This window comes from Danio rerio, chromosome 12 (assembly GCF_049306965.1).
Source record: "Danio rerio strain Tuebingen ecotype United States chromosome 12, GRCz12tu, whole genome shotgun sequence".
NCBI lineage: Eukaryota > Metazoa > Chordata > Actinopteri > Cypriniformes > Danionidae > Danio > Danio rerio.
This window is the reverse complement of record NC_133187.1, coordinates 35,416,099-35,441,123: the sequence shown is the minus strand read 5'-3', so window position 1 is coordinate 35,441,123 and position 25,025 is coordinate 35,416,099. Positions and strand designations below refer to the sequence as shown.

General features: G+C 35.4%; 1 protein-coding gene across 1 annotated transcript in view; it reads right to left on the bottom strand.

The window, feature by feature from the left end:
- The window catches only part of nherf1a (NHERF family PDZ scaffold protein 1a), a 52,973-nt gene that overhangs the window by 6,168 nt on the left and 21,780 nt on the right, over window positions 1–25,025 (bottom strand). The window contains exons 2-4 of the mRNA NM_212707.2: window positions 23,494–23,664; window positions 11,805–11,958; window positions 2,721–2,764 (exon numbers count right to left, since the gene is read on the bottom strand). Of these exons, the coding sequence (NP_997872.2) occupies window positions 2,721–2,764; window positions 11,805–11,958; window positions 23,494–23,664 (369 nt within the window). The remainder of the gene's footprint in view (window positions 1–2,720; window positions 2,765–11,804; window positions 11,959–23,493; window positions 23,665–25,025) is intronic.

Below are 25,025 nucleotides of genomic sequence, written 5' to 3'. Positions count from 1 at the left end.
TTTTTGCATCTGAATTCTACATTTGTATATTAGTCTGATGTTTTGTTTTACATTTATACAAAAAATAATATTTACCCACTGAAATATTTCATATAGAAATATTATACATTTCAGAGCAGAGCATGAAGGCATTTATATTTAATACAGGTCAGATTTTTTTAGCTATTTCATATATCACTGACCACTTATAAATTTGATATTTCAAGCAAAATTTCTAGTTTGTTGCACTCGATAAGAAACTTATTTTAATTGTAACTTCTAAAGCTTTGATGAGCAAAATGCCTACAAATGAAATGTAATTAAAACGTCTGCAATATTAATAGAATATGAGATTAAATATAACTCCAGAAATGCTTCACAAACTCAACTCAAACATTCCAGATCAATGAATACAATGTAATAAAGAGATAGGAACTCCATATCGATCCTTATAGGTGTTTTTTGGTTGAACATTTTTGGGGGGGAAAAAAAGTTCTAAATTTTTTATCCTTGGTTTTAAAAAATAATATTCCCAAATGTCCAAAACTTTTATACACTAAATATTTTTCCTGTTACAAGCTCTAGAAAATTATAATTTTAAAATACAAAGCCCTCCTTTTAAACAATGCTTGCAAGAATTGTCTCATTGTTTGGCATTAGGAAAAGTAACACCACAGCGGAATGAACCGCCAACTTATCCAGCATATGTTTTATGCAGCGGATGCCCGTCCAGCTGCAACCCATCACTGGGAAATACCCATACACGATCATTCACACCCATACACTATGGCCAATTTAGCTTACCCAATTCACCTAAACCACATGTCTTTTGTAATGTGGGGGGAAACCCACACGAACACGAAAAGAACAAGAAACTCCAAACAGGAATGCCAACTGACTGAGGCTCGAACCAGCGATCTTCTTGCTGTGAGGCAAGAAGTTTGAGCTTAAAATTAACTGAATTTTAAAGTTGATTACATTTTATCGAGACTGAAAAGAGTCATTCCTAATCAATGAAATATAATACAGTAAATCATAAATAAACACATTTACACCTAATATTGGATATCTAAAGATATTTAAAAATTCAAGATTTAAAAGTCAACCTCACTGTAAAAAAATGATATAATCAATAAGTCATGTTTTTAGTAAGTTGTAACTTATTACACTTCAAAAATTAATTGTATGAGTTCTGCAAGCTGTTTTAAGTCAGTTTAATAGAAGTTCAAATGACTCATACGGTTCATTAGATTCAGCTTAAAACTTTAAGGCAACCAGTATTTTTCTTTTTACATTGAGTACGTTTACATACACCAATAATCCGAATTGAATACAATTAAGACAATACTCAGATTAAGAGTCACACATGTGAACAATGATTTTTTATTACCCTAATGTGAATAAAGTCATAATCGAACTAAACAGAAATGGAATTAAGACATGTGGAGTATGCGTAAACACCTTAAATTATTACCATCGTGTTTGATTTTCGCCGCATTTTGCATTTTACATACACGACTGTTTGACACTATTCTCTACACCCACCCAGTCAGAGAAGGACCACAGACACCTGCATCAAAAAATGTAAAGTTTTTTCCCCCATTAGGTGTGCGGCATCAAATTCCATTAAAACAACCCATTTCTAGCAGTTCATACTCGCATCCAATATCTCATTTGTCACTGAGGGGCATGCATGAACTGTTCCTGAATGAAAGTGAAATTGCCAAACTGCAGTTAAGGTCGACAAATTAAGAATGAAACACTCAAAATGACATGAAACTCTGGATAAAATGTGGATATCGTTGTGATGCAGTGACGTAATCAAATGATGTGCTTTAACATGTGAAACTGGGTCATGAAAGGAACATTCAAAAAGCACCTCATGTAAACACCTTAATCATATTATTATCTTATTCAGATTAAGGCAAATCATTTGATTACAGATGTCCATGTAAAGTCATTTTGGACACTATAAAACAGATTTTTTAAATGAGTAAATATACTTCCAATCCTAGAAAATTCATTAAAAGTAAAGCATTCATGATTGTGTTGCTGTAGATAAGAAGCTGCAGAATTCTGCATTTAGCCCAGATTATAAAATTCAGTGGGAAAAATGTTGGTTTAACTTTTCAGAGACATTTCATGAGCAAGTTTGACATACAGAAACATTTAAGAAATATTTTGCACATTAACTCCGTCATCTTCTGAGAACTGATGTAAAGCACATGATTCACAAATCTCAGATAGATTTACAGCACTCAGACTCTCCGCCAGGAAGCCTTTATCAGAGCCAGAGAAACGTCTGAGGATGAAGAAAAGGCAAGCGGAGCCAGGTTTAGTGCTGGATAACCTTACAGGTTTATCTACGAGCAGATAGCTGGTGTGAGAGCTAGCATTAGCAGTTATCTGTTTCAGGTTATCCTTCTGTCTCAGCAGGAGTAACACTGATAAAGGAGAGCTGCTGGAGAAAAGATTCAGGACCATGCAGTAAAAGTGGCCTGAAATCTGGTTATCAGACAGCGCAGATTTACTGTCATCCGCCTAATCCCATCACTGACGCTCAGACTCCTTATCAGCCAATCAGACCTGATTATGTACATTTAGCACATTCACAGAAATAAAGCACATCGCACACCCAGTTTTGGAGAAGTGTAGAGGTTTGCATGAGAGGTATGAAGATATGTGCACTGGATATTTTTTTTAGAAAGAGCAGCAGTGTGTGTGTGTCAGATGTTTCTCACCTGCTCTTCTGCTTCACGTCTGGGAATAGGCTCTGGAAGTGGACCTGGAGAAACACAAACATACCGTCATCTGACCCATAAAAACAAGTCTGCAGTCAGAATTGATAGCCCTCCTGAAATATTAGCCCCCCATATTCTTTCCCCCAATTTCTGATTAACAAAAAAACCAAAACAAATTTAACACATTTCTAAACAGAATAGTTTTAATATCTAATATCTAATAACTGATTTCTTTTATATTTGCCATGATGACAGTATATAATATTTGACTAGATATTCTTTAAGATGCTAGTATTCAGCTTAAAGTAACATTTAAAGGCTTAACTAGGGTAATTAGGGAAGTTAGTGAACTATATTAAACTGGAGAGACTCATTTATATCATTAAAGGCAAGCAGAAGGACTTTGACTATCTTTGGCAAGCATATATTAATATTAGGGATGTGTATTAGGAAAATTGGGCCCGATCACGCAGTTTCAGACTTGATTGGAATTGGACATTACCTCATGATCAGGATTCTCATTATTTTTTTAACACCTCTATAGTTATGCGGTGGCACAGAGCTAGACCTCTTTCTTGACTTCACACAGAAACAGCAGCGCATGCGGTATGACATCACTTTGTTGCAGAGACGCTATTGATTAAATGACGGCAAAGTAGAACACGGAAGCAGCTTGAAGTGGAAAGCACTAGTATGTCTGCGGTCTGGAGGTATTGTAATGAAGACAACATTGCCAAAACAAACTGTGAGGTATGTAAATTTGGGATTGCTTGCCAGGTATTTTAAGTTGAGGTGCTGTTTGTTTTTATATTAGATGTTATTAAATTTACTGTTGCACTAAAGTCCAAAAGTAAAGATTTGATGTTATTTATTACTTGATAGTTCAAGCTACCTCACAGAAGTGCTCTGTTTGTTATGTTTGAATGTTCAAATAAGGTGAATTAAATTAAAATAAGGAACATCCTGGATTTTGTTTCTTCACTCTTCTTTATTCTTTTCTGATGTATTATAGAAGTATTAAAGTTTCAGTATTGGCATATACTCGAAATCAACTGACAAGGGCAAAAAACCTGATTGAGACATCCCTAATGAATATTATGTAAATTGAGTGTTTGTAATCATGTATTTTCTTTTTCTATTGTATTATTTTTTTGTTATTTTGTGTCATTATGTATTTTTAAGTGGATCAATTCATTATTTTTATTTACTTTTTATTTATTTTTTATTTTTATTTACTAATTTTATTTTATTTGTTTTAGTTATGCCATTTAAATGTATATCTATATACACTGCACAGCATTTATATACAAGTACACCCCTCACAATTCTCTCTTTTAAATTCATATTTTTATTAGAAAGCTAAACAATATTATATTTGTGCATGTACATTAGATTAGTCAGTACTGAAGCCAAACCTGGATCTAATCTAACACAGTAACTTACAATAATGGTCCAAAATCTAGTACAAACAAGTTTATGTCATAGAAAAATATAACACTGAAATTTAAAAAATTGGAAAAATCAAGAAAAGCCCAAAAAAAATTTAAGATTCAGTTGAAATTTTGTAGGTTGTAATTTTCTTTTGCAATATTTTTCTTGAATTTAATTGCATAATTTTTCGATTTCTTAATACGATTGGTGACTAAAATATTATTTTAATAAATATATCCGTTTTAAAAATCTGTTTTGTTTAAATGCACCAAAATACATTGCCTGTATTGACTGAGAAATGGATCAAAATATTCATCTTCAAAATGGACTGTACTCAAATATTCTGAGCACTGTACATATATAAGAAGGGTGTGGACGTGTGCTGTTTTGTAGGCTGCATTGTTATTGTATGCCTAGTTGATGGGGGTGAAAGGAAAAAAAAAAATCAAACATATTTGGAAAAAAATAGGCAAGTTAAGGGTAATTATGCAAGTCAATGTATATCAATGGTTTGTTCTGTAGACAATCTGAAAAAATATACATTTCTTAAGGGGGTTAATAATATTAAAATGCTCTTTAAAAATTTTAAAAACTGTTTTTATTCTAGCCAAGAAAAAAATATTATAGGAAATACTGTGAAAAAACCTCTTGCTTAGTTTAATATAATTTAAGAAATATTTCAAAAGGAAAATTCACAGGAGGGCTGATAATTTTGACTCTAGCTGTATCTGTGCATTCATTTTACTTTAGTTCGCACTCTGCTCTTGGCTATTTTGGTTCAGACCACAAAAAAAAACAAAACAAAAAAAAAAAACGGTCACGCTCATCTTTAAAACCAAGATGCAAAACATGGTTTTATGATCTATATTTGTAATCGACTGCTGTGTGCTCAGCAGAACGAATGCATTTGTTGTGTATTAATGTGATGGTATTGGAATCATTTGTGGAAACTTGTAAAACAAGTCAAAACAGCCATCAGGACGTAACGTCACATGCTCATGCACACACGCACAGGCATACACAAAAGTTTTATGGCCTCCTCAGTGACATCATATCCTGTTGTCGTTTATTCATCTTTAGTCATGTAATTAATCAGCAAAAAATACTTCTAGAATCAGAAACATTTGTTAAAGTTACTATCTGTAGTTTTACTTTAGCCTTGAAGACAATTGTCATTTTAATTTAACATTTTTACCACAATTTCATTTTGAGAAAAAGAGCTTCTCACTTCCAAGTTTGAGATCCTCTACACAATCAAAACTCAAAAAAAAAAAATTATGTTACAAACTTTAAATATGGTATAATCAGTTTTTAATATTTATTATTTCTCCTGCACAACCATATAAAAACATTTACGAAACATAAAGCATGAACAAACATTTTCATTCATTCATTCATTCATTTTGCTTCAACTTAGTACCTTACTTATCAGGGGATGCTACAGCGGAATGAACCACCAGCTACTCAAGCATTTGTTTTACGCAGCGGATGCCCTTTCAGCTGAACCCCAGTGCTGGGAAACACCCTGAATGAAAGTTTTATGCACACTAATTTTCCATGTACAGTTGAAGGCAAAACTATTAGTCTTCCTGTAAATCTTGTCATTACTATTTAATCAAATAGTAGAAACGTACGCCAACACGAGGAGAACATGCAAACTACACAGTAATGCCAACTGACCCAGCCAGGGTTTGAACCAGTGACCTTCTTGCTGTGAGACGACAGTGCTAACCACTAAGCCACCGTGTCACCACCTTGGAAATGTTTGAAAAATAAATAAATTTCACATATGAGCTAATAACTGCCTCCATCTGCTGAAAATTGACATCAATATGTGTGAATAAAGGGAACAGTATGACTTTTTCCATTGACTCCTACTGTATAATGTGATAAACAGTTCTGCATGCTTTGATGTGAGATCCAGTCATTCTGCCAATCACTGCTATTAACTAAAAAAGCCACTGCCCAAAGGGTTTAGAATCACAGCACAATGGCTGGACAGAGTTTCCTTCCAGGAAAAACAGGAAACAGGCAAAAGGCCTTTTCATATTTGAATGAGAGTTGGGAAACATGGCTGTTGTGACAGAAATTATGAATAAAAGATGTGTGTGGGAGCAGCGGTCAACATCCTTTCACTCAAACTCCAACAGCCTCCAGACAAGCTTCTTTGAACGTCACCATTTTGCCAGTCATTCACTAAATAAATCTTTTTTTATTTTTCACCTGTTTCGCCATTTACTTCAAAAAGCATCTAGGTCAGGAGTGTCTGTCTTTCTGTCTGTTTGTCTAACTAACTAACTAACTAACTAACTAACTAACTAACTAACTAACTAACTAACTAACTAACTAACTAACTAACTAACTAACTAACTAACTAACTAACTAACTAACTAACTAACTAACTAACCAAAAAACAAATCAACCAAGCAAGCAACCAACCACCTAACCATCCAATAAACAACCATCCAACCAACCAACTAACTAATTAACTAAATAAATATAAATGTGCCAGAAAGAACCAAAATCCTTTTACAGTAAGGCCACTAAAGAATCCTTTTTTGGTTCCGTAAAAAACCCTCTAATGAAAATGTCTTCAAAGTTGTTATTATTTTATTCATTTACAATAGATTTGAATAATCTAAAGTATCTTTTTCCACTTTAAAGATGAATACACAATCAAAAATTAAAGTCCAGTTCATAAGTTTTATAGGGATAGTTCACCCTTGACTTGTTCCAACTCTGATTGAGTTTTTGTTTTATTTTTAAACACAAAAGCAGAAATTTTGAAGAATGTTGGAAAAGGGTAACCATTAACATCCATAGCAAGAAAAACCTAAATGACTAATGGTTACCGCTTTCCAGCATTGTCTAAAATATCTTCTTTAAAAATATCTCTGTAACTAATGCCTTATGTAATATCCCTTTTAATGCTTTTAAAGAGCATGACAAGACAATGTTGGGGTGGCACGGTGGCTCAGTGGGTAGCACTGTCGCCTCACAGCAAGAAAGTTGCTGGTTCGAGCCCCGAATGGGTCAGTTGGCATTTCTGTGTGGAGTTTGCATGTTGTCCCCGTGTTTGGTGGGTTTCCTCCGGTTTCCCCCACAGTCAACAACCCATCTTGTAAAAACTAGATGTTACGAAACACCAACATGGTGCACATATCAACTTCAACATAAACAGCCCTGGGAGTCAGTATTACAATGTTGGTCTCATTTTAGATAATTTTTGTGCTACTGAAAGAAAATTTAACAACACAATAAAACAAATAATATCTATTCAAATGAAATAAATATTAAAATCAAATATTTTTTGCAGAAAAAGTAAAGACCTGTTTAGAGTTATTCATGACCTACAACACAACACTTTCGTGAATTTCAGAATTTACTTTTCAAATTTTAGCTTTTTTTAAGCCTCCTGCAGAAACAGTATTTTTTATTTTATTTTACTGTTTGCACATTATGTTTGGCCAAGTATCATTAATAATAATTGTATAAATACACTAAAGTTTAACACATTTGTCTCTGGAAAAGGACATTTTCCCTGATCTGGCCTTTAGCTTTTTTGCTGTATTAAATATGCTGTTATTCTGGCTCATATCTCAGTGGTGTGGCTGCACTGCCAGCATGTGCTGTTTGCCCGTCTAGCTCAATTTGGGATGGGGGGTGGTTGACTTTCCCCATTCCTCATACTGTTGCTGTGGTCATGATCACCATGACGACACAGTGGCAGTAAGTGTTGACTTTAGCTGATGCTCTCTTGTACAGACAGTGGCACCGCAGGCCTCAGGTTGATGTTTAACTAGCAGTCTGTTACTATGTGTCAAATCATTTGACAAAGTGAACAGGAGTTACATCTGATCAGCAAAAGCACACTAATTGTCAATGATAAAATAATGCAGATCAAAAAAGAAGGTTAAAGGAATAGTTCACCCTAAAAAGAATATTGTTTACTCGCCCTTCACTTGTTCAAAACCTAATCGAATTTCTTTCCTTTGTTGAACACAAAAGGAGATATTGTGAAAACGCTGGCAGCTGGCACGCACTGACTTTCAAAGTAATGTTATTCCTACTATGGAAGTCAATGCTGTGTCCTAATTCTCATACCATCCATCCCGAAAAGTATTCGAAAATAGAATTAGTGTCCCAAATCAAAGTATGTCGAGATGATCATTCCAATGTTACCCAGGTGGTTCATGCATACTCTAAGGGCTAATAATGCCCACAATATATAGCAAAGTTGACGTGAATTTGACTCGTTTTAGAACTACAAACGGGGGTAAAAAATGTTATCAAACTACAAACATGGTGGACACAAGACAAGGCGTTATGTGTTATGTCTAAATTTTGTTGTCTATATTGAGGTAATGTCTATGTGTTGTGCGATAAGCGAGTCGATATATTGATTATTGTGACAGGCCCACACAAGATTAACTGTAAGACTTTCCAGTATGTGTCGCTATTGTGTGCATATGTATATTATTAAAGATAGATGTTATTATGCTTCAGAGTATTTGAAGAACAAATATAAGTATGTATATTTGCCATGTAAGTTTAAATGCAGGCACATTTATGTTGTATTTTCATATGTGTCATAACTCTGATAGATTATAGATATGTGTGTGATAGGTTGTGTCTGTGTATAAATCAAGACGCAAGTTTAATTTTTTTTTCTCTCAGGTATTGTTCGGGGCCGGTACGCTTGCTGGTTTATAACCTACTAGCAACTTAAATAAACGAGGAAGAAAGTCGAAGTTTGACAGACTAGTGTAACGTCAGTAATCAGGCAGTCTACTTTTTAGGACAAACATTGTGTATGTGTACGCAATAAAAGTTCGAGAACAGTGGCTCGAGTTGTATTGTACTTGCCCTGAAGCCCTTCCAGTGTGGAGTTTATTGAGGTACAGTGAGTAACTTGATAAAAACTGGACACTAACACAGCATCCCAAATATCACAGTATACACTATACACTATACACTTACATACTCAACAGCAAAGTATATTATTTTATTGTCATCCCAAATAGAACAGTAATGTTTTTTTTACCAACCGGAAATTCAATTGTTTCCCTTATGATGTTTGACGGTTGGCAAATTTGTAAAAAATGACTAAACTACCAAATTGTACCTGCCATGAGTGTAAGGTGGCATAACCCTCTATTTAAGAAAATTTTGCTTAAACAATCCAATACAAATAAAGTAATCCAATGTTAATACCTGATAGCTCCGCCTTCTTCGCTATTTGATTGCGTGAAGTGTCCAACATTCCACACTTATTTTTAACAGTTGAATAAGTGAATCATGCGGGTATTAAAAGAGCACTTATTCTTTCTAGAATAAAAATAATATTTCACCGTGAATGCACTACGTACACTATTTATATTACAAAATAGTGTAAATAATGCTTAAAGAGCCCCTATTATGGGTTTTTGAGAATGACCTTGCATGTAGTGTGTAACACAGCATTAAGTGAAGTGAAATATCCATCTAAGGCAGGGATGGGCAAACTTGATCCTTGAGGGCCGGTGTCCCAACACTAGTCAAACACACCTGAACAAACTAATCAGTGTCTTCAAGATCACTAGAAATCTATAAGCAGGTGTGTTTGATTAGAGTTGGAGCTAAACTGTGCAGGACACCGGCCCTCCAGGACCGAGTTTGCCCACCCCTGATCTAAGGCTTAAATCTAAAAGTGCACAGTGTTTAAAACTATTGATTCATTTATAAAAGAGTCGACTCAAAGTGCTTCAAATTAATCGTCTTGATAATGAGTCTTTAGCCAATTCGGTGTGACGTCGATACGAAACTTAAGCCTCGCCCAATTGTTGCGTGCACAAACCTGGGAAAATTTTAATCTGCGGCCCCCCCACAAACATTTCAGCAGGTCCCGGTTAAATCAAGTCATGTAGATGCTGTGCTCAGCTGGATATTACTGAAAATGTGAGGGAAAGTTAGTGTTATTTTCTCTACCCAAAGATGAAGCTGTGAAGAGTCGGTGGTTGAAGTTTATTTTTGCAAAAATACCTCAGCATTATAGCCCAGCCTTGTGCTGTTTTTCTGACGAGTGCTTCTGCAATCTACACGCTTACAACAGGGGATTAGTCAGCCGTTTGTTAAAGGAAGGATCAAAAAAGACTATTGATGTATGGGACTTTGTCAGAGCTTGACAGGAACTTTATAGACACTCTCAGCTGTTCCTACACACGTGCAGCAGTCAAGCTTCAAAATAGTTCAGCTTTTGCCACTGTGTGGATTAATACTGAATGTGTGTCATAGTTAAGAATAGAGCAATATGCTGGGGTTTAACTGCATTGCTTTAATGCACTTCTGCATTGGGCTCTCACAACATCTGTCCCTGAAAATCTGGAGACTGGGGGTTAGGTTCGGGGTGAGGTGTCTGAATACCACTGTTGAGAACTGAGTACTGTTTACTGTGGTGTTAGTAACTACTATGAAGCATGTTTTGGGTGGCCGCTGCGGCCAATGTTGGTGACCCGGGAGTTTTTCAGACCGTACCAAAATGCGTAGGACCAGGGTGGGTGTTTGAGATTGCGGGAGTTTTCCAGGATAAATAAAAAAAATTGGGTAGAGATGGTTTTGGGAACAAATGAATCGCTAAACAAATCATATGGAAGTCGCTGGGATAATTATGAAAAATTGCATATTATAAGACAATGAAAGTGTTTTTGACCTTGCAAGCATATCAGACTGTCGACGGAGACCCTTAAAGCCTAAATATGACCCTTTTTAATATATAAAAGGGGCTCTTTAAGTATGCGATTTGGGATGCAGCTAAAATTAGTCAATCAGTCTTTATTCATTTCCCAAAAGCAATTCGGTTGCAGCATACAAGCATGTTACACATAATACTGAAAAACACATTTAAATCTACCTTAAATTCAAAAACTTTACAGCTAAGTGGATAAATGAAAGTTTGAACCGATTTGTTTTACTATAATAGGAATACCAGTGTCAAATACCAGAAGAGAGAAGATAAAATTCATGGTGCATCGGATGAGAATGATCTGACAGAATACTCTGAGGTTTACTCAAAACTTGTCTGTAGTATAACTGAGCTATAGTCATGTTTTCTCCCTGTTATTTTTCCTCCTAGGTTCACAATTTTTTTCCAAACAACTCATCATTTACTTAAGTGAAGAGGCTTGCTTCGATAAAGATATTTGAATGACAATATCTGACCAACTGGAAATTATTTGAATGCATGTTTTCCACATTATTTAATCTACAACAACAATGTGAAGAGCTGTTTGGCCATTAACTTCTTATTAATGCAAAATTATGCAAAAACCTGAGAAGATTTTCCTACATTAAAGACTCACAAATAGCATATTAACAGCCAGAGAAGATATCTGACAGGGCACGAAGTCAAGCTACATAATGGTCAGTTAATGAGGAAGGAATATGTCCTATAGCTTGTATACTGTATAATTACACAATCATAAGCACGTACCTTTTATTCACAAAAATATACATACTTTTAGGGCATAGTACAAGTGAGATATTGGGAATGCAGCAAATAGGACTTTTCACAATACCAAGTAACTCATAAAGGCTTAAAACCACACGAAAGGAAGTAAATAATGAGGTATTTTTTTATTTTTGGGTGTACTGTCCCTTTAATTTGTCCCTCTGTACCTGTGAGATGCTCCTCGGTTGGCAGGATTTCACAGCTCATGAAGAAAGCGTCTGCTTCTGGATCCACCACTAGAAGTTTGGTCTCGTCTCCTCCTGCTTTAATGGCCGCCACCACTTCTGAATGCTGCATAGTGTGCACAGAAATACCATTGACCTGTGAAAACAATACAATGTTAATTCATCCCCTTTAAAACTGGGAGAGAGAGAGTCTTCAGTGATAAGGAGGAGCTGTGGAACATGTGTGGAGGAAATTTATTTTGAGTTTCTCAGTTCGCATGATCTGTTTTTTTTTTTTTTTGATGAGCTATATTAAAAACTAGTATATTTTCTAATCATAAAAATAGTTTAGTTATTGTATGTTATTCACATTTTATTAGTAATTCATTAGTCTTTTTTTCATTCCTTAAAAAGCAATGAATTAATTTGAACGTATTATAAACGCAATGCAATAAATGCATGCATGCATTTATTTATAAACTGCAATTACATCAACAAAATATTATGGTGTAAAAATAAAAATTCACTATCCTGTGTTATGTAGTTCATGTTTTAAAATTATTTGATTGGTAATTTGTTAGTTAATTGAAATAAATTGCATAATAAACATAAAAATCAAAGAAATAAACTCAATTTAGGTTTTATTCATTGCAAATTGGTGGCACGGTGGTGCAGTGGTAAGCACTGTCGCCTCACAACAAGAAGCTGCTGGTTCGAGTCTCGGCTGGACCAGTTTGAATTCCTGTGTGGAGTTTGTATGTTCTCTCCGTGTTGGCGTGGGTTTCCTCCGGGTACTCCGGTTTCCCCCACAGTTCAAAGACATGCGCTATAGGTGAATTGAATAAACTAAATTGGCCATAATGTATGTGTGTGCATGTGAGAGTGTGTGGATGTTTCCCAGTACTGGGTTGCAGTTGTGTAAAACATATGCAGGATAAGTTGGCTGTTCATCCCGCTGTGGTGAGCCATGATGAATAAAAGGATTAAGCCAAAGGAAAATTAATGAATGATTATAGTTAGTAAATAAAAAAATTAATGTAAAAGCAAAATTCCAATTAACAGTAAATTGAATTACATCTAAAAAATAATAATTATTGTATTCTATTCACTTCTATTTATACATTAGTAAATCACATTTATTACAATTACATTAAACAAATTTTTAGTATTACCATTTAACTAACATTTACCTACAATTTAAGTCAAATTATTATTTTCTGACCTGCACTTTTTTTTTGTCTATTATTACTTAATTACTACTTTTTACATCAGTGCAGTTCGAATAAAAACTGACAATACAAAAGAGAATTTATGACAAACCCTACACAAAACAACAGAGTTTATCAGCAAGCCACATCAAATTTCCTTTCTCCAGCCCTGCTCATTTGAAGTACTAATGATTCAACAGAAAGACTAATCCCATGACCTTTGTTCCCAAAGAGGAGACACCTGGGAAAAGAGTGATCTTCTGTTGGTCAATCCCATAATGCCCTAGCCTAAGGAATCTGTGTGGGAGATTCAGGGCAGGAGTGGGTATTCAGGAATGCAGATCCCACACACCCGTTCAGCAGGCAATTAAAACACAGCCGACAAACAACAGCTCTCTTATGAGTGCCTTTAGCACAGCACACACACACCAAGAGGCCATTAGGCCAAGTAAAAAAAAAACAAAAGAGAGAGAATTTACTTCATCGAGGATGGTATGATTTTATCCTTAAATAGGTAAATTAATGTCCTTAAATTAAAATCCTGTAAACAGGATTTTTTTTTCAAATTGTTTTTTTTTTAACATCCAAAATCTTTTTTTTTTTTTTTTAACGAAAAGAAAAAATCCAAAATCTTGGATGCATTTCTTTGATCACACTTTATTAATTTACATCTGTAGATTTGAAATATAATTGCCTTAAAGATGTTACTTTTAAAGTTGCTTTATAAAAGTAAAGTTTATTATCATTATTACAAATAAAAAAAACATGTTTATGTTGTTTTCTCAAATTAATTGTTTTTGCCATAGATCTGTACTTCATTAGCACTTCTATAAACCACATTTTTATTCATGTCTGTATTCTAAATTCGTTTAAAGAAGGATACGTTCATACTGTAGATACTCTGACTGATTTTATTTTAACTTTGTACTGCAAAATCTTTTGAAAATCTTTTTTTTCGTGTCATCTACATTATTTTTTAAATAATTAAGAGAATAAGCAAGATTAAAAAGAACAAGATTTCCAAAATCTCATTCAAAACATTTGACTGAAAATATTTACACTTTGATATAAAACATTTATATAGCGCTTTTCTGGACACTCGAATCATTTTACACTTTTTGGGGGTAATCTCATCCACCACCAGTGTGCAGCATCCACCTGGATTACACAACGGCAGCCATATTGCACCAGACCACACACCAGCCGATTGGTGGAGAGGAGACAGAGTGATGAAGCCAATTATGATATGGGGATGGTTAGGAGGCCATGATGGACAGAGGCTAATGGGAAAATTTGGTCAGGATGCTGTGACATCCTAGGATTTATAACGACCACGAGAGTCAGGACCAATGACTGTTAAAAATATGGACGACGCGACAGCCCCTTTTCCCATTGAACGCTTTGAGGGCAAAACGCCTGCTTGACGGGCGCAAACTGTCGCAAAAGACTGCTGAAATTGGAGCCTTGACATGCGCAGAAGGACTGTCTGATGGAGCCAGAGGAGGAGCCGCGAAAATGAGTCGAGCTTCCAACCAAACGCTTTATGTAAAATCAACCACGCCCCCCGAACTGCTCAGCATCCGTTTGCTGTCATATCAACACAAATGGATGTAATAACCTTAACAAATATGAGGATTTTATATATTTAATCGCGCCAGCTCCGGGCCGCAGCGCATAAGCTACCCGCGGCATCGCGGGCTGATTCCGGCTTGCATGCGGCAGCGCCGGCTCGCTCGGCCGCCGCATCTGGCTCGATTGACTCGGGCTGGAATCGGGCAGTGAGTCCAGACATCCGGAGTAGGTCCAGCAGAGGTAGTCAGTCTGAGCTCTGAGGGGTAAGTCTCCGGCAGGCGAGAATCTAGCCGGAACTAGCCCGAGTGTATTTTGCTATCTGGGTAGTTAGGCGTGTATCAGCAAACTAATAAAGCCCGAAAAAAGCCCTGACCTTAGCGAATAAACAGTGTTCCACCAGGATCATGTATGTCAGAAACTGTAGTTTACTGCTGAACTCATTTTATCATGGTATAATAACAAAGAAATCGAATAATAACACTTCAGTCTCCTGCCAAAGCTCAGACGCGCTGCTTTGAGAAACTGTCAATCACAACTGTCAATCACGATGACACGCCCAGCATTAAATTACTGCTAAAAACAAACTGTTTACAAAAATGAAGATCTGCACCTATTTCAGCACAATAACCAGTGCCTTAATCAACCAGAACCATCTTTCGGGACATTTTATTGCAAGCGTAATAAATTTTTTTATTTGGGCTCAAGTCTCCTTCATTAACACGGAGGAGGCGGGCTTTATGACTTGTACTGCAGCCAGCCCCTAACGGCAGAGACCTTCACTCAAACGCAGGCTTGCGGCACACTTGGTCAGTACCTTGATTTAACATGGTCACTGAGTCCCCATCAATATACTGGGGCATTAGGACCCACACAGACCACAGGTTGAGCGCCCCCAGCTGACCTCGCCTGCACCACTTCCAGCAGCGACTTAGCTTTTTCAGGAACTGACTGGGCACAGCCATGCTTAGCTTCTGTGGGTGACAATGTGAGAGTTGCAGAGAGCTAGCTGTCAACTAGTATTTATTTGTACCTGACTTCATCCAATGTTCAGATTTTTGTGCAGAAGTGTATGCACATGATGAAATAATTAAATAAGGTCATAATGAAATAAAGTCTTATTTGCATATTTTGATATATTTTAGAAAATGTAATACCAAAAATAGAAAATAAATAAATCAGTTTTTAAACCAATATTTCATCCAAAATTGAAAATTTTGTAATCATTTACTTACTTGTTTCAAACCTCTTTGCGTTTCTTTCTTCTGTTAGAGACAATAAAAGCAGCAGCCATTGACATTTAAAGTATTTTTCTTTCTACTATGGATGTCAATGGTTTCAACTTAATAACACTCGTCAGAATCTTCTGGTTTTTTTTCTTCAACAGAAAAAAACAAATTCATAAAAGTAAAGAACAACTCGAGACTGAGTAAATGGTGAGAAGATTTCCTCTTTTGGATGAACCATGCTTTTAAATGTAATCAATCAGCTAGGGGAGTATGGTGACAACTATTATTTGTTGTTTTTTTACCCTATTGAGCTACAGTGTCTTGCATTAAACGCCTCAGCTCTCCGCAATCTGAGATGAGATACGGAAATGGGACTGAAACTAAAAACAAGGATCCTGAGAGCGTGAAAACACTCAATGCTTTCAAGCACAGCCGCTGAATGAAGCCAGCGCTCAGAGAAAGGCCATTCTGAAGGAAATGAGACGTGGCTTTAAGACAAAAAAAAACCTTCTCAGTCAGGCCAAAGAGGACCAGATCTACACTCTGAGTAAACAACTATGCCAGTCTTCATGCAGTGACAGAGCATGATTTTTTCAAATGTGTGAAAACTGAAAAACCACATGCCCACAGACTGTTACAAAGCTATATTTGCATACTGATTTACACTATCTTCAATGCTTTTAATGCAAAGAAGCCTGCTTAAAAGTCGCTAGATGATGTCACATACTAATTAGAATATTCATGACCACGTCTAGCCTGATCTGCCGGAGAAATGCAAGTGTTTCACGTTTTGTCAGTTTAGTGGCTAAGGGGGTACTCACACTATGTACAGTTGCCTTGAACCGGGCCAAAGCACGCTTATCCCCCCTCACGTCTCCCCCGAAGGCCCGCACTCACATTACATTCGAGCATGGGCACAATTACGTCATCAATGATGCGATGTTCAGTAAGCGCTCTCGTTCAGCACAGTGGAGATTGCTTTAGTTATCTCATTTAAGTCGTTTGATATGCACGGACACGCAGTTAAATATTTCGCCGAACAGATCAGCCACTTTTGATGCTCATAAACAATCTAAGTCCTTGTGCTGCAGGAATTAGGAGGTTTGCTGAATGTGCGCAGCTGTTATGCAGTGAGGGGTTTGCGTCTTTAATTAATGACGACAGTTTGCGTTCATTGAACAGAAAGAATGATTAATAAATCCATATGAAACTTAAAAGTCACGTCTCGCTTTCAGTTTCGACGGTTAGGCACGTTTTGCACTCACACACAAGCGTACTGCGCCAAAGCCCAAGTGAACCGATTCAGAGCACTCACACTTCTCAAACTATCCAGGAAACAGGTCTGGGCACGGTTCGGATAGCATAGTGTGAGTAGACCCTAATTCGTACAAATTCGTACTAGTTCAGTCAAACTAGTGTACGAAATGTACAATTTTAAAAAGAAGGCATGGCACCCAACTCCACCCCTAACCCCAACCATTATTGGGTGATGAACAAATCGTACTAAATTGTACTAATTACACTGTACGAACTCATACAAATTATCTACTAAATCAAAAAGTTATGAATTGCCGTGAGATTGCATTGCCACATCGGCCATTCTGTCTAATTTTTCAAAACATGCGCACTCGAAAGGAACGAAATCACGACCCCAACCTCATTTTTGGCTGTTCTACACATTATCATCCTCTGGATAATGCTTCGTTTGATTGTACTGTTTTGTTTGGTCAACTGTTTTGTCTATAAGCTGACATATGAGCGATCCACTGATGAATTGTAGCTCAACAGTGCTCAAACGTTAGCTGGATATGGACGTTTTTTTAAACTTCAGTATTGATTGGTACCGAAATCTAGTATCGTGACAACCCTAGCCTGTTAAAGAGACTTTTTTTGAAGCTTTTGTCAATACCATGAAAATATATGTACAGTATATTATACAGTGCATTTAAAAAAAACAATTCCATCCAAAACATGAACAAGTCTATTTTATTATAAATAACTATCATATACTTTTTAATTTTGTAATAATCTTTTATTTTAAACATGAATTAACCCTAAAATATATAATAAAAAATTACATGAAAATAACATACTAAAATATATATTAATTTTTTATCATTACAGCCTATTTGAAATGAATGAATGTAGCAAAACAGAGACTTGTTCTTCCCTATCAGTCTTTCTAGAACTTTCTTCAGTGTCTGTGAGAGTAATAAGTGTATTGAGCGTGTGCTGATATCAGCAGTGAGAGGTGGTGTGATAACATCCGTGTTTCTGGACTCTCCTCCGCCGCTCACTAATCCAGCACTCACACAGAGACAGTCATTACACTGAACACTCCTTCACTCTCAGATAATGAGATTAACACGCCGCTCAGCCATTAAGCTTTAACATTCTGAGTCAAAGTGAAAAATATATAGGCAAAATAATACTCTACAATACTTGATTCTGATAGTAGTGCACGATTCATTAGAAATTTTAATTATTTATTTTGCCTTTATAGTGACAGGACAGTAAACTGGAGAATATAACAAAGTTGGAGAAAAAGAGGGTGAAGGAAAGGGGTATGGGAGAGATTGGTTTGGGATCGGGAAAAGTCTGGGACTTATACACATATGATAACATTATGTATTTTGTATCCCAGTATGTTATCACTAAAAAAAATTAAATAGAGGCCGATAACTAATATATTAGCCCATAAATATAAATATGAATTTTTCTCCATGTCTGCAAACATATAAATATCTAAATTTACTTCTAACATCAGCATAAACTGATCTCTGAAATGTATTAATCAACTATTCTTTTCTAGCGAGATGGACTCAAACTCAGGATGCCCGGAGCACAGTTGTGGAAAAAAGAAAAAGAAAAAAAGTGGGATCACTGCTGGTTGATGTCAATTTAGTGAATGCAATTTACTTAAAATTACAAAATATTCTTTGTATATAATATTTATGTGCAGTCAAGAAAGCACCAACTGTACAATATGTTTAAAGGCTGTCAGTGAGAGTCAAAATAGACAAAATGGCTGATTAATGAATAATTATAAATGACAAAAAGGCTGCATTTACTTTATCGAAAATATATTATAGCATTAAAATTGTTTTCTGTTGTCTTTTTTAAAGATGCTTCTTCAATTTCCATTTTACCATTAAAAAAAGGAAAAACTCCAGAAACAAGTCATACTTTATTAAGATATTATTATTGTTATAAATACACCTTTAGCTAAGACTTTTAACTCAATAAACTACTAATTAGCTGCTTTATTATAATCTAGCTAGGCAGTAGTAGGGCTTAGGTGTTTGGAAGGATTAGGGATGTTGAATAAAATCATATTTTAAATAGTACTACTAAACAGCCAGTATCTTAATAACAGGCAGGTCATAAGCTAGTAGTTAACAGTCGGAATTAGTACTTAAACTAAAGTGCTGTAAAAACAGTGTTTTACTGCTTAATTATTTTGTGTAATTATTTCTTTATCATTCTTTAATGAACAGAATGTCCAAATAATGCCTTTTTTTAAACAAATATTTTGAAATATTGCAGTTTTTAGCCCCTTTCACACATACAGACCTTTCCAGAAAATTACCAGCAATTGTTCCGAAAGAGAAGTTGTAAGATTACCGGTAATTTGCCAGAATGTTGCTTTGTAGCTATGTTTCCATCCAAAAATGCGTATTAACTTTATGTGCAAAACTGGATTATCACATCAAAGATGTGCGAATAAAGCAGCGTTTCCATCCAACGAGTCAAAGCAAACAAATCGTCACTTACTGATTATCTGACGCCAAATATCAACAGTAAAAACCGAATTTGCTGCGATAAGAGAAGCTGCGTGAATCTTTTCTGCATTTAATAAATGACTTGCACCTCAGAAGGCAATACTGACACACAGTGGATGCGCAGTGGCGTTTGAAGGTGTAAGATGCAGAGCACAAATGCTCTTGATTCTGAAAGTCATTAATAATATAATAACACTAATACTAATATGGTTAAGGCGTCTTAAAATGACCAAAACAACATTACAGATGTTTTACAATGCACATCTTTTCTTATCGAATAAAAAGTTTTTTATACGCATAAAGTCATTTAAACGCGCATGTTGGCGTTTCCATCAACTGATTTTTTAAGAAACATAGCTACTGTGAACGCAGAAAGAAAATGGCGGAAAGAGCGCGTTCACATTTAGAACACGCTGATGTGAAAACCAATCAGAACATTCAGACGCATGTACATCTGCGCTGTTTATGAATATAAAAGCATTGAATGTTTTTTCCAGACACATTTAGCTGCTACATGTTTATCAGATAACGTTTCTATGTTCATTAATAATGCCAACTGTGTAAAGAATTATCAATAAAATGCTTATGATGAGCCGCTGTCTGTTTACAAGCTCTGCTTCAGTTGCTAGACGCGTGTGCACAGGAAGTGAAGTAGTGCTCCAGTGAGCGCCAGCACACTCACATATTATGTACATTTCGACATGCGAAAAGTGTTCCTCGATTTGTTTTCATCGAAGTTGTTCACACTACTTATCCATCCACAGAATTTGTGATGTAGTCAAGTGAGCAAACATTTAGCTGCGACTAGCGCTTCTGCCTTTGCATGTCTCTGGGACAAAAGCAGCTGCATGAATGCTAAAGCTTTAAATAAAAGTGAAACCATCAACAAAAGCCTGACCCCTTCTATGTTTACAAATACAAGCGCAGCCGTTTAGAGGTCATTTCTGGTTGATAATGTCAGAACTTACAAGTATTTTGCAATGGATTTGTAAACGGTCTTTTCCAAAACATCCGTAATCGCTTTTTTGAATTTACCGGTAAAAAAGCTCTGGAAAATCTCTGAATTTTTACAGATATCACTGTGTGAAAAGAGTTTTGTCACTCTTGTCATTTTATGTATCCTGTATTATTATATTAATAAAAGCTTAAACCTAATTAAAAACAAGAAAACAAACCTTAATTTTGTTAGTTTTTTAAACATTTGTAAAATTATGGTACACTTTTCCCCATGAATACGAATATAAGGATCATAGTAAAATTTAAACAAGCAAGAAGTTACATTCTATAGAAGCACAGCCAAGCAGTATGATAAAAATCTTAATTCATATTCTGATAATTATATTTATAGAACAATATAATAAAATTCAATCAGTTAATAGTTATATAATAGGGTTGTGTGTATATGTATATATATATATATATATATATATATATATATAGTTTACAAGCAAAGCAGTATTTCTTTATACTTTTTTACATTTTTATAAGTTTTTTATAAGCACAAAACAGAAAAAAATATACAATCTTTAATACTATTTATATAAATGATACAAAAAAGAAAGAAAATAATTTTTTTTTTTTTAAATAAGTCAATTAATTTAATTCATTCATTCATTTTCTTTTCAGCTTTGTCCCATTGTTCATCAGGGGTTGCCACAGCGGAATAAACTGACGACTTATTCAGCATATGTTTTATGCAGCGGATGCCCTTCCAGCTGCAACCCATCAGTGGGAAACATCCATACAGACTCATTCACACACATACACTACGGACAATTTTAGCTCTCCCAATTCACCCATAGCGCATGTCTTTGGACTGTGGGGGAAACCGGAGCACTCGCAGGAAACCCATGCCAGCACAGGGAGAAGACGCAAACTCACAGAAATGCCAACTGACCCAGCCGAGGCTTGAATCAGCGACTTTCTTGCGGTGAGGCGATCATGCAACCTACTGCACCACCTTGATGTCCAGTAAATTAATTAAAAAAAATAATAATAATTTTAAAAAACAAAACAAAAAAAAACAACAACAAACATGCACCATATAGAGTAAATATTTTACACCATCAACGTTTACTTGTTCAAACTCAAAACATTGAAAATGGAGAGCTAAGTAAAAATAAAATTGCCCATGAATAATAAGTGCCCTACTTTCAACTCTTAAAAAGATAAGGAAAAGGCTACAAATTTTTTTCAAACTTCTTAGAAGAATCTGCCCTAGCAAAACAAATTCTTTTAAGCTTAAGAGCAGCAACCATTTCAGTCAGCCATTCATGAAAAGTGGTAAAGTGGATTTCCAATCCATCAAGATTTATTGATAGACATGTGATCATATTTCTGACTTTATTCAGAACTTTTAAAAACTAATGATAACAGGTCCTACATCAAAACTTATATACTTAGGCTCGTTTACACTAGTGCGTTTTAGTTTTAAAACGGCGTTTTAGAATGAAAACGATCCGCGTCCACACTAGCGTTTTACCCAGCATTTCTGAACAGCTCTCCTTCCACACCAAAACGCACACACACACACTCTCGGGCAAGCGCTGCAGCATTTCTACCCAGGTGAGAGCTGTGCTGGTTGGACTGCTCATCAAGCATCTCCCGCTGGATCTAATCTCACTATATTTGCTAAACATGATATTTAATTAATCTTGTTGTCTTTATCTAAAGACATATTCCCCAATTTTGGTCTTTTGAATCGATTACTTGTTCACAAGTAACGTGTTTTGGCTAAGCGCAGATAGGTTAATAATTAATGTAACCCCGTACATTCTGTATATTGACTGATCGCTTGCCTTTATTTCCTATAATGTATAAACTTGTTGTCTGTTATACTTTTATAATGGCCATTTTTGATTATTAAAACTGATATTCAGCAAAAGAGGTTATGTTTCGTATTTTCTATGAAAATGAAAGGAGGCAGTCATGTTATCGGCTCCGTTTTGTTATAAATATCCACACAGTGAAGACGACACTCATATATGCAGCACAACTCCTCAACATTTCTGCTGTCTGTTAAGTTGCTAATATAAAAATGAAAATAGGCAGTTCCTTAAATCATGTTTTCGTTTTATTGTTGAGAAAGTGAAACAACGTAGCCAGGGTGATGTGAATGAAGTTATAAAGTACACTGTTCCCTTTGAAGATTTACCCGTGTCCTCAGAAGTCTGTTTTTCATATCAAACTTGCAAAGTCTGAACTTACAAGGAGAGGATGCATGACTGAACTGTGTGTAACGTTAGGCTACTTAATATTGAGGAAAAGCCCCAATCAGAGAGGCGAATGTCGGCAGCCCCGCCTCTGTTTTCAGATGTCTCCGTTTTCCCCCATCCACACTGAGACGGAGCAGCAACGTTTAAGAATGAAAACGGCCTCTTCAGTGTTTCCAAAATGCTCCGTTTTCAGCGCTCGAAAACTCCAGCGTAGTGTGGACGGATGGTGTAACCGTAGCAAAACGTATGCGTTTTTAAAAACTAAAACGCATTAGTGTAAACGGGGCCTTACAATGCTGTTATTCATATCTCCGCCTGCATCCCCAGTAAAATATTACTGTAAACAATAAATTTATGACACCACAAAATAAAAAATAGAGTTTAATATGAATCAATAGACTTTTTATTTTGTCCATTCGATATATATTGCACAGCCTTAATTAGATGTTTTAGAAACAATACTGTCTGGTTTTAAGTTTGCCAACAAAAAATGTTCCAAACTAAGCCAGAGCAGAACATAGGTACACCTGAAAACAACTCTACTGTGGTCTGTCCCTGACTGAATCACTTAATACTGATTCACTTGCTCATATCCATTATCTAAGGCCAAAAGCTTACAGCTGATTGCTGCACATTCCTGAGCTTCACACACAGTTGTTAAATGACTGATTAAATATGGTGTATTATACCTGCACTATTTTATCTTGAGGCCGAAGTCCAGATTTCTCTGCCGGTGAGTCCTCATCCACCGCCCTGATGTACTGGCCGGGTTTTGTTTTCTCTGTGTGAAGATTGAAGCCATATCCGGTGGCACCTTTCTTTATGTGACAGAGACGTGGACGCAGCTCGTTCTTCGAGTCCTACAAAGGGACAATAAATACAGGACACCATTAAAACTAAATTCAGATATGCAGACATCTCAAAAGCAAAACAATTAGGAAAATATTTCATATGCTATTATATAGTCATCCATTTCTTACAAGTTGTAATCAGGATGATATCTAAAAAGAAATATTCAAATGTGACCAACAGATCTGAATGTTAGCGACTATTATTATTCCCTATATCACAAATATAGGGAATATATATATTCTCATTAATGCAAAGAAGCTTTTTTTAAACATCATTTTCACCTTCAGCACACACCATAAAAGATTTCACTTCACAAATTGTGCAAGAAAAAATCCTAATACACATGAAGAATTTCCGACGCAAATTCACCAAGCCGATGTTGATACACAAACAACTGATCAAACAAAAGTCGTCTGCTTCCTAAAACATTCAAGCTTCCACAATATACCGAGCAACATTTTCCAAACGCAACCACAGGAATGTAAATATTATACAAAGAGAACTATAAAAAGTGAGAAATAACTCCATGTACCATTACAAAGACGATTCAGCACGTCAGCATCCAACAGAAGAAGCACTCAAAAGTAGAAGTAATGAAAGTGACCGCTCATATATGTACTTCCCTCTTTAGCAAACTTGTCTATGATATATGGCTGAAATAACACAAACAGATAAGACAATCAAACATCTACCTTCTGTACACAAGCACATATTGAACCATGAATGAGTCAAAGAAATCATTATGTATATATTTTTGGTGTTGCTGATAATGTTATGCGTTCTGTACCCCAGTGTGTCACTGAAAAAATAACATTTATTTGATTTGCAGGCCGATATATTAGCAGATAAACATTGTCAGTCAGCTAGCGCATGAAGGGGTTTCACCAGCGGAAATAATACATCATTCATTGGCTCAAAGATATCAGCCGAATTTTCTTATCGAACCGATATCATTAAAAATATTATTTATCAGCTGATATCTGGCCACTGATTTACAGTGAATCCCTAAATTAAAAAAACTAAAACAAACATTATACCATTTTTTAAATAATTTTTATTATTATTAATACTATTATTATTATTATTATTATTATTATCTGTAAGTATATGTATAATCTATGTATATACATATGTATACACTCGCACAATATACATACTTATCTTGTACATACCACTCTCATCAATAATAATAATAATAATAATAACAAATAATTATGATAATAATAAATAATGATGGAAATAACAATAATAATAATAGTAATAATAATATATGTAATCTTAAATAAAAACAATAAATAAAGCAAAAAAATTAGACAGGATTTTTTAAACAACATGTTTTACATTAATTTATATATATATATATATATAT